This window comes from Plecotus auritus, assembly GCF_963455305.1.
Source record: "Plecotus auritus genome assembly, chromosome: 2".
Classification (NCBI taxonomy): Eukaryota; Metazoa; Chordata; class Mammalia; order Chiroptera; family Vespertilionidae; genus Plecotus; species Plecotus auritus.
The window spans coordinates 228,980,314-228,990,557 of record NC_137771.1 but is presented as its reverse complement, the minus strand read 5'-3'; the positions used below and the strand labels follow the sequence as shown (position 1 = coordinate 228,990,557).

The window sequence follows — 10,244 nt, the reverse complement described above, 5'->3', positions numbered from 1 at the left end:
CCAGGACCCTGGCCCCTTGCCCCTTTGGAGCCAAGCCGCTGTGGTGCTGGTCCCTGGGCATGAGTCGGGGCTTCTCCACGTGGGCCCGGACCAGTGGCCTCAGGGCTGCCTGGGGTCGAGTGAGGGAGGCCAACCCCCGTTCCCGCCCAGACCCACTGAGTCAGAAACACCGCAACCTTGCCTGCCGCAGCCTCCAGGCTGGGTCCACTCACCGGGGAGGGCAGGTCAGCACCTTGGTTTGTTTTTCAGGCACAGCCTGTGGGGACAGAAGACAACATTCTCCTCCCGTTACCCTCCCCCCACCCCCAGGTTTATCAACAGAACTCTTCTCCCAACAAAAGTGAGTGTGTGTGTGCAGGGGGCGGGGCAAGGGGGAAGGGGGTGGTGGTGGATTCTCACTCTAAGCTGCACGTATTTTGCAGACAAATGCCTATCATTGTAAAAAAAATTACAAGGGAAGAACATGGAAGTTTGATTCCCACTCCCCAGGGCGCCCACAGTCCCCTGAACAGCTTTCTAGAGGTTTCTGAGCACACAATCCCGTTTATACTTAAAACACACACATCCCAGGGGCGGCTGTGTACTGTCTGCTCGTTTCATGAACTGTTTTTGGAATATCTTCCCCAAGGAGCAGTAATGTGTGTGCACCCAGCGGACATGCAATCAGCAGGCTTGGCTAGAAACACAGGAGGAAGACTCGGGGGCCACAGCCCAGCAATACCCAGCGTGCTCGGGGGAAGGCAGAGCCGGTTCTCACAGTCCCAAGTCGGGTCTTGAGAAGGAAGTCCAGTCCTGACTGCTGGGCCTCGGGCTGGTCTGAGAGCTGACCCTCAGCAGCGGTTCTCAGCCCGTGTGGGACCTGCAACACCGTCCTTGGTCGGGGGCACTGACCTCTTTTCCCTCTGAGGTCTGTCCAGGGTGAATTACATGAGAACGACACCTTTTCATTTTGTCACATCGGCAAAAAATACACGTTTGGGGTGCCGCAGAATTTCAGTATTTGGTGTGTGTGTGTGTGCCCTGAGCTGAGCAAGGCTGAACACCGCTGCTCTGGAGTCAGCACCTGTGCTTGGTCCTGCAGGGCGGGGAGCTCTCGGAGGTGCCTGTCCGGCCGGGCCCGAGCGGCACCGGAAGCCCAGCAGGGCAGGTTCCCCGGCGGTTCCAGAGCTGAGAACGCACCGCTCAGCCTCAGCCTCAGCCTCAGCCTCAGCCTCAGCGAGTGGATCTTAGTGCCTGCAGCCTGGCCCCAGCGCCCCATTTCGTTCCTTCCCTCTTCCCCGCGGGCGTCATAAGCTGCGGGGACTCAGACAAGCGGGGCGGGGGGGGGCGTGCAGACGTGCGGAGCTCCGTTAGTCCTTGCTGGGTGTTTTTCCGATTGCGGCCTTCCCTGTCCGAGAGGAAAAACGTGGAAAGCACAGCATCCGGTGCCCAGCCGGGAGCCCATGTGCTGCCGGGGACGTTCCCAGGCCCAGTGGCCTCAGACCTCGCAGGCGAGCCAGCCTCGGGGCCGGGAACGCGGGCCACACCGTCTGCAAGAGGCAGGCGGTTCCTTCCCCGGTTCCGGTCCCGGTCCCGGTCCCGGGCCTGCGGGGGGCAGGGCGGGGGGGAAGTCGGGGCTTTCACGCGCCGTGGCCACGCCCCCTCCAGTCTAGGCCAATCGCGTCCCTAGGCCTCCGCGGGGGGCGGGCTCCGTGCGTGGGCAGTGATTGGCCCCGGGCCAGAGGGCGGGACGCGGGTCCGGCCTATAAGAAGCCCGCGGCGCCGTCGCCCCTGCGTCGGTGTGTCCCGCGGCGTCTTCCCGTCCTCGCAGTCCGCTCGGTGCGCGCCCGCGAGTCATGACGACCAAGGCCGTGTGCGTGCTGAAGGGCGAGGGCGAGGTGCAGGGCACCATCCACTTCGAGCAGAAGGCAAGGCCGCCCCCCGCCTCCGCCGCCGCCGCAGTGCTGAGTCACCGGCGAGCGTGGCGGGGCGCGGGCTGGGCCGGGGCGGAACCGCGGGCCCCGGAGCGAGGGAGGGAGGGAGGAAGGGAGGAGGCCGAGGCCGAGGCGGCGGGGCGGGGCTGGCGCCTCGGAACCGCCCAGCCCTCCCCGCGGGGTCGCCTCTGCGCCCTGGAGCCCGGGCCGCCGTTGCGCAGCAGGTCCGGCCGCGGAGTCGTCGGACCCTCGTCCCTTTGGGGCCCCTCGGCGACCTGAGCTGCCCCCTCGCTCCCGGGTCCGCCCGGCCGGGTCCGCTGCTGGAGCCGCCCTCGCGCCGAGGCGCCGGGTGTTTGGGGTTAAAGGGTCGTGAACTTCTAGGACCTGCGACACAGCCCGCGCGGCCTCGGGGAAGCTCTGACCCCGCGCCGGGTCACGGCCAGGTGCCGGCGGGAGCCCGCCCCGCGCCAGCCCCTCCCCGAGCCGCGGTCCCGCCATCCAAGCGACTGCCCCGCGGGGCCCAGGCCCCGGAGCAGCTTGCGCCCCAGCCTTCCCCGGGGAGGGGCGGGGCGGGGCGGGGAGGGTGCTATTGGTCCCCGATAAAGGCCTGGACGGTGCCGATAGGCAGGCCCGTTAACCTGCAGCCCGCACTCCCGGGTTGGCCTGTTGAGCGCATACAATTTTGGCGTTTCCCAGTTTTTTAAAATCAGCATTTTCAGCTGGAAGTGCAGACCTTAGCGTCCTTGGAGCATTTAGATCTGCACCTTCCTCAGCCAGGGCAGCCCCCTGGTGCCCCCTGGTTGACTGCGGGGCTGGAGGGAGGCGCTCCCGCTGGGCTGTGCGCGGGCGTCCTTTATCCAGGTTTTCTCCCTGTGCTTCTGATAACAGTGTTGGGAGGATGACATTCACATTTGAAATTTCCCAAAATTAAAGCTTCTCTTTAGAAGAATGGTAGTCTATCTGTTTTTGTTTTGTTTTTTTTAAAAAATACATTTTATTGATTTTTTACAGAGAGGAAGGGAGAGGGATAGTTAGTTAGAAACATCGATGAGAGAGAAACATCGATCAGCTGCCTCCTGCACACCTCCCACTGGGGATGTGCCCGCAACCAAGGTACATGCCCTTGACCGGAATCGAACCTGGGACCCTTGAGTCCGCAGGCCGACGCTCTATCCACTGAGCCAAACCGGTTAGGGCTGTTTTTGTTTTTTTAAGAAAGCAAAAAAGGGTAGCAGTTACCACACGACTTGATTGGAGCGTCCTACTTGTCCAGTGGCAGGTCGGGTAGGGAAGGCTGGCCCTGGGTAACGGTGCGGAGCCTGTGTTTCCAGTTGTTAGGGTTCCTCCCGCCGTGAGTGAGGTCCTGGGTTCCGCAGGCAGCCGCACCATTGTCTTCTGTCTTTTAAGAGGCAGACCTGGGTATTTGCTGAACGGAAAGGGGCGTAAAGAAAGCAAGGCCGCCCTGACCGGTGTGGCTCAGTGGATAGAGCGTCAGCCTGCGGACTGAAGGGTCCCGGGTTCGATTCCGGTCAAGGGCATGTACCTCGGTGGCAGGCACATCCCCAGTGGGAGGTGTGCAGGAGGCAGCTGATCGATGTTTCTCTCTCATCGATGTTTCTGACTCTGTCCCTCTCCCTTCCTCTCTGTAAAAAATCAATAAAATATATTTAAAAAAAAAAAAAAAAAGCAAGGGGCTCACTAGGATGAGCTCACGTCGGGGTGCACACACATTCTCCCTGGTGAGGTTCCACAGGAAACAACTTCCTCACGGTCCTTGCACGGGGCAGACTCGACGGAGCCTCCACGTCCGTTTCGGGCTCTGTGCCTTCTGCTGGGGCCTGTTCCCGGCCCGGGGTTCCCGGCCCAGGTCACGGCGCAGGCGGCAGAAGCAGGCCAGCCCCTCCCTCCCCCGGCTTCCGCTCCTGTGAGGGGAGAGGACGCCGTGTCCCTTCCCTCGGGACACTTTCTCAAACCTGTGCTTCTCTCCGAAACAGGGAAACGGGATGGTCAGGGTCTCGGGCTCCATCACAGGCCTGGCCGAGGGGGAGCACGGCTTCCACGTCCACCAGTTCGGAGACAACACACAAGGTGGGTGCGAGCGGGCTGCCGCGCTGAGCAGGGACCGCAGACCAGTCAGCCTGGCTCCCCGGGTCGGCCTGGCCGGGCCACAAAACTGGCTTTGACTCTTAAGCGCGGAGAGGAAGGGTAGGGGTTTTGTTCGTTAGATCAGGAGTGGGCAAACTTTTTGACTCGAGGGCCACCATGGGTTCTTAAACTGGACCGGAGGGCCGGAACAAAAGCATGGATGGAGTGTTTGTGTGAACTAATATAAATTGAAAGTAAAGGAGCGGAGGGGAGAGCAAGAGAACCGGATAGAACAGCCGGATCCGGCCCGCGGGCCGTAGTTTGCCCACCCCTGGTTTAGATCATGATTCAGACTCGATTGTAGCCATTCAGCTCCATCCTGCCGTCGCGTGCTCCCAGGGGGGTGAGCGGCCGAGGGGGCACTTGCACCGGGCGGGCGTCCTCCGCCTCGTCCCGTAAGAACAGCCCACGCCCGCCGGGACCCTCCGAGGACGCTGCACTCAGGGCCAGAAGGGGAGCCGTGGCCGCGCTGCCCGCTCCACAGTCTCACCTGGGGATCGGAAGCAAGCTCCGAGTTCACGGGTGGGAAAGGCACGTGAGATCCAGCGCTGCTTTGAGTATCTGCCCTCCGGGTTTGCACTAGGACAGTGCAAACAGAGCCGCAGTCAACAGAGCCGCAGTTTGCCGACCACGCACTAGGAGAACGCGATTCGTCCTGGGGAAACGTGTTCTGAATGTTGAAAGCTGGGCTCCCATAGAGGGCGATGTGGAAGGAGCAGATTGGATCGTTCCGACAATTTCAAAATTTCTCCGTTGCTTCTTGGTTTCACGGCCTCTGCTCTGGAGGCCTGGCTCTGCGCTCTGATCGCTGTGCTGCCCGTGAGAGGGACCCTGCCCGTCCCCGGGGAGCGCGGGAGCCGGTCAGTCACGAGAGAACTGGGGCGCCGTGGCTGTGTCTGCGAGAACGCGGTGCAGCAGCAGGTGCTGGGCCGGGAGCTGCTCTCACAGCGCACGGTCCGAGCTGGTCTGAGGTCCGAGTGCCGCCGGGAGCTGTGCCGCCTGAGCTGGTGAGGCCACCCGAGCTGGCGAGGCTGCCTGCCCTGGGGCACAGGTGCCGCCCGAGCTGGCGAGGCCGCCCGTACTGGGGCACAGGTGCCGCCCGAGCTGGCGAGGCCGCCGTACTGGGGCACAGGTGCCGCCCCAGCTGGCGAGGCCGCCGTACTGGGGCACAGGTGCCACCCGAGCTGGCGAGGCTGCCTGCCCTGGGGCACAGGCGCGGCTTTGCATCCTGCGGCCACGGGCAGGAGAGCCTGCGGCGGGCTGCTGGGCTGCTGCGCCGGGTCTTGTAGTCGAGGTTTCCTGCCTTCGCACCACCAGGGCTGTGCTCGTGGGACTTAACGGAACCGTGGACGCTCAGGCCCGGGGCCTCTTATTGGACGGGCAGCGGAGAAGCCCGCGCCCACAGCAGGTGTGAGCTTGCCCAGGCGCAGGGAGCTGAGCCCTCGTCCCTCCCGCCCGGTCTGCTCAGGCACGCTGCCAGTTCTCCGTGGCCTGGAGATCAGCGTGTTTTCTGTTGGAGGGTTTAGCAATGACCAGTTTCTTTGTATAACATGTTTTGGGGTTTTGCTTCATAATTTCACTTTTTTTTTTTTTGTAACTAGGCTGCACCAGTGCAGGTCCTCACTTTAACCCTCTGTCCAAGACCCACGGCGGGCCCAAGGACGAAGAGAGGTGAGCACGAAGTGCTGAGCACCTGTGGGAACGGGGGTGGGGGGTGGGGGGTGCACTCCCGCGGACTGCGCTGCTAGAAGCGGGGCTCCCCTGCAACCCGCTGCGGGCCAAGGCGTTGACCAGTGGGGACACTGAGCGATTTGGGCTGTCGCGTTTACTGAGGACCGCTCACAGGCGCCCGAGGGAACTGCAGGTGAGTGACCGCGCTGCCCAGCTCAGTGGGAAAGAGGGAGCTTGGTGGGTGAGGTCTGAGCGAAGGTTCCGTGAGACTCCATCCGTACGTTTCCTGCGAGCCTCTCGGAAAGAGTTCAGGACAAGGATCCGTTTATTTTTGTGGCAGAGGCCTGGGCGGAGCTGCTTAGCCGTCTGAGTGGGCAGCGGGCCGGGAGCTGCGATGTCCCGTCAGTGTCCTGGAGCGTAGAGGTGCCCGCCAGGATCCTCGGGCTGATGCCTGCTTGTTTTTATTTCATTGTAATTTTAAAACTAGAGGCCTGGTGCACAAATCTGTGCACTGGTGGGGTCCCTTGGCCTGGCCTGCGGGGATTGGGCCAAAACCGGCAGTTCAGCATCCCCCGAGGGGTCCCGGGGTGCGAGAGGGCACTCTGCAAAGTGGCTGTCGCTCGGCAGCTCCTGCGTCTGCCCCTGTGGTCAGTGCGCATCATAGTTACCAGCTGGTCACTTAGGCTTTTGTATGTATGTTAGTAGCTCTGCTACTAATCAGTGTGCCAGTGGCTGTCTGCGGAGCTGGCCGCTCTGTGCCCACTGCCCAGAGGCCCTCCACGGCCGGAGTGGAACGCTTGCCTCATCGCCACGGTGACGAAGCAAGCATTCCACCAGGCCGCTCACACTGCCCACTCTCAGCGGCCGGGACTGGGGGACTGCAGTGGGGCTGAGAGGACTGGGTGCCGCCATCTTTGAGGGCATGGCATCAATTAGCATATTCCCTCCTTATTGGCTGTGGGTGCTGCCGTCTTTGTGAGGGCATGTGACGGTCAATTAGCATATTCCCTCTTTATTAGGCTATTTTTATTGATTTCAGAGAGGAAGGGAGAGGAAAAGAGAGATAGAAACATCAGTGATGAGAGAGAGTCAATGATTGGCTGTCTCCTGCATGCCCCCCCCACTGGGGATTGAGCCCGAAACCCAGGCATGTGCCCTTAACTAGAGTCAAACGCAGGACCCCTCAGTCCACCTGACGCTCTATCCACTGAGCCAAACAGGCTAGGGTGGGCTGACGCCTGTTTAAGGAGCTGAGCCTGCTGTCTAACCTCCTGTTCAGTCCACGCTGTGCCCGCATCTCAGCCGAGCTGGGTCTGACCGTTTATAACTTAGTTCCTGAACCACTCCGGTGCTTCCTCTGTGCTAGGCATGTCGGGGATCTGGGCAACGTGACTGCGGGCCCGAACGGCGTGGCCCAGGTGCTCATTGAAGACTCCGTGATCGCGCTCTCGGGAGACCATTCCATCATCGGCCGCACCATGGTGGTGAGTGTCCGCGTGGGAGGGACGTGCACCCAACTTTGCCATAAATGCCACAAAACCAGTCGCTCCCAATAGTCAGGTGTGGCTCTCTCCTGGCGAACCCTGGCTCCTAAGGGACCACACACCGGCACCTCTGGTTCCGATGAGAGAAGGCTGCAGGGAAGAGGACGTCGTACCTGGGCCCGTGCGGAGACGAGGCTGCGGGCGTGGGGCAGGTCGCCGTGGCCGTTAGACCTGCGTGGCCCGCAGCAGCCTCTAGAGTCAATGGCCGCAGCCTGTGCCGTCGGAACAGTCGGTCGCGGGTGGGCCCAGTGTGGCTCTTGTTTACGTCTGTGCTTGGATTGTCCGCTCGTGTTTAGCCGGGGAAGTGGTGCCTGACCCTTGGAGCGGCGTCTGGCTGGCACAGGTCGCCGGGTACAGGTGTGCGGACAGCGGCCTCGGAGGTCACCTCTCAGCGGCAACCCTGGGGCCTCCGTGAGAAGCAGGAGAATGTCCGGGTGTCTGATGAGAGAAATTTAAAGTCCTACCTTCAAGTGGTTAAGCTGTTTTAAGGGTCACTCTTACTTACTGGGTTCCGATAGTTTTTTTTTGAAGGGGTTCACGTGAGCTCCTTTTTAAAATTTTTTTTTAATGTATTTTATTGATTTTTTACAGAGAGGAAGGGAGAGGAATAGAGAGTTAGAAACATTGATGAGAGGGAAACATCGATCAGCTGCCTCCTGCACACCTCCCACTGGGGATGTGCCCGCAACCAAGGTACATGCCCTTGACCGGAATCGAACCCAGGACCCTTCAGTCCGCAGGCCGACGCTCTATCCACTGAGCCAAACCCGTTAGGGCACGTGAGCTCCTTTTTAAAGCAATTTATGCTGCACGAGAGGGACAGCTGGGGTCACGGAGCTCTTCCTGGAGGGCCCGGCTGTACTGGTGGCCGCGGCGGGATGGCTCGGGGCTCGGTGGTTCATTCCAAGAGAGCACTTGCCCCGCGGGTAGAGGTAACGTCTGTGCATCAAGAGAGAGCTGGGCAGCTCCTCTGGTCACTGCTAGATTAAACGTTAGTCTGCCTCCCAGCGTTCCTGTGGCGTGTTCTCGTCCCGTACTGAGCGGTTCCTGTAGAAGGCTCCGGGTGTTGGGGAGAAAGTAGTGACTTGATCGTCCTGTCGTGGTCTCCATGTTTTCAAGGTCCACGAGAAGCGCGATGACCTGGGCAAAGGGGGCAATGACGAGAGCAAGAAGACCGGCAACGCCGGGAGCCGCCTGGCCTGCGGTGTGATCGGGATCGCCCAGTGAACATTCCGGGGCCGCGCCTGCGTCCTGCTGCCCGTTGTCTCCTAGTTGTAGAAATTAACGGATAAACATTAAACACTAACCTCCACGGTGTAACTGGTGTCTTTTTTTAAAACTGCTTTAAGTTCCTGTAACGTGACTTAGGATCACTTGGAAGATTTGTACGATTGTGTAAATCTCATATCCAATTAAAATGTCTGTTTCAATGATGGTTGTATTTCGCCAGCCTTAATCACACGGGCGTCACCACCGAATTGTCTGAGTTTCCTGTGTTCTTCTTCGGACGTGTGCTAACACCCTGGACCGCGCTGCGCCTGGCGCCCACCGCAGGCCCAGGCCGGGCTGATTAGCTGGTCCCCACGCGCCCTCGTGGGCACTTAGTGGCGTGTTCCGTGAGAGCCCCATGCTGACCGCTCACAGCTGGTCTCTGGGTGGAGCCTGACGGGATGGGCCTGGGTCCGGGACGCGTACGCCGTCCTGGGCAGCTTTAGGGGAGGAGCTTGGGGCTTTCCTTGCTCACCACTTAGCATTGGACCCGAGTACATTTGCTGTTGAGCTGGGTCCTATGGCTGAGCCTGTAACTCGGTGAGCGGCATGGCAGCTACGGCCTGGGCTGCCCACTGAGGTGACGCCACCTACCTGAGCATCTGGTGGCAATGCAGGTGGCAGGCGGCGCGGAGAGGAGCCCTCTGAGGAGACGGCTGCGGCACGGGGCCGCCACGTGGCTTCATCGGCTTCTCGGTGTGGGTGCCGCTCCTGTGAGCGCGGGCTTCTAACGGCTTCAACTGGATGAGCCGTCTCAGTTGAACATTGTAAGGTACGGCTGGTGGCAAATCCAGAAATGAGCTACAGTTCTGAGTGACTGTAAGTATGTGCTGTACTTTAAAAACGTAGATCTTTTAGGAGGAAAAGCTAATTCAAAAAAGACAAGTTGTTTTCCAAGTTAAAGTAGGTGAACAACGTGCCCACAGTAAGTGTCACACCCGCGCTCAGGCGGGGAGCTAAACAGTTACAAATGCCGGTGGGACTCCAACACGGACTCCCTGGGACCAAGGCCTCCGTGGACGTGCCACCACCGTTAGGACTTGGGGGAGGCTGTCTTGTGCGAATCGGCTGGGCTCAAACTTCCGACTGGAAACAGGCTGCGATGCCTTGAAGTCGGACCTAAGTAACCGACGTTCGTTTCTCCCCAGAGCAGTTGGCGAGGACGTGAGCTCAGTGGCCAACAAAGTCCAGAGCAAGTTTAGAGCTCACGTCTGCAGAAGCGACAGGACACAGCACACAGCCTAGCCAGGGGTGGGCAAACTTTTTGACTTGAGGGCCACAATGGGTTCTTAAACTGGACCGGAGGCCGGAACAAAAGCATGGATGGAGTGTTTGTGTGAACTAATATAAATTCAAAGTAAAGGAGCGGAGGGGAGAGCAAGAGAACCCTCCGCTCTTTCGGCTCCGCGGGCGGATAGAACAGCCGAACGGGCCGGATCCGGCCCGCGGGCCGTAGTTTGCCCACGGCTGGCCTAGGCCCTCCCCCAGCATCACCTCGGCCTCGCTCAGGGCACCAGGATAACAGGCCAGCTCTGCCTGGAGAGGGGGGCGGGAAGTTACCTGCTCAGCACGCCGACTCGGGCCAATTTAAACGTGACGAGAAAAGCATCCGGGCTGGGAACTCCGTTTTTGTCACGCAGGGCGGCTTCTGGCACTGGGGTCGACGGAGCTGCTGTGAACACGGGACAGGTCCTTCCGCTGT

General features: G+C 60.6%; 1 protein-coding gene across 1 annotated transcript; it reads left to right on the top strand.

Moving 5' to 3' along the window:
- Nucleotides 1–1,714: 1,714 nt before the first annotated feature.
- Nucleotides 1,715–8,714, top strand: SOD1 (superoxide dismutase 1). Its single transcript, XM_080655100.1, has 5 exons — nucleotides 1,715–1,907; nucleotides 3,908–4,001; nucleotides 5,660–5,729; nucleotides 7,096–7,213; nucleotides 8,393–8,714. Exons 1-5 carry the CDS (start codon nucleotides 1,836–1,838, stop codon nucleotides 8,498–8,500), a joined length of 462 nt encoding a protein of 153 aa, XP_080511226.1. The 5' UTR covers nucleotides 1,715–1,835; the 3' UTR covers nucleotides 8,501–8,714.
- The last annotated feature ends 1,530 nt before the right edge of the window (nucleotides 8,715–10,244 follow it).

Coding starts and splice junctions, on each gene's coding strand:
- SOD1 (XM_080655100.1), top strand. CDS start 1,836: ATGACGACCAAGGCCGTGTGCGTGCTGAAGGGCGAGGGCGAGGTGCAG. Junction 5,730..7,095: donor GGGCCCAAGGACGAAGAGAG/GTGAGCACGAAG, acceptor CCTCTGTGCTAG/GCATGTCGGGGATCTGGGCA. Junction 7,214..8,392: donor TCATCGGCCGCACCATGGTG/GTGAGTGTCCGC, acceptor CATGTTTTCAAG/GTCCACGAGAAGCGCGATGA.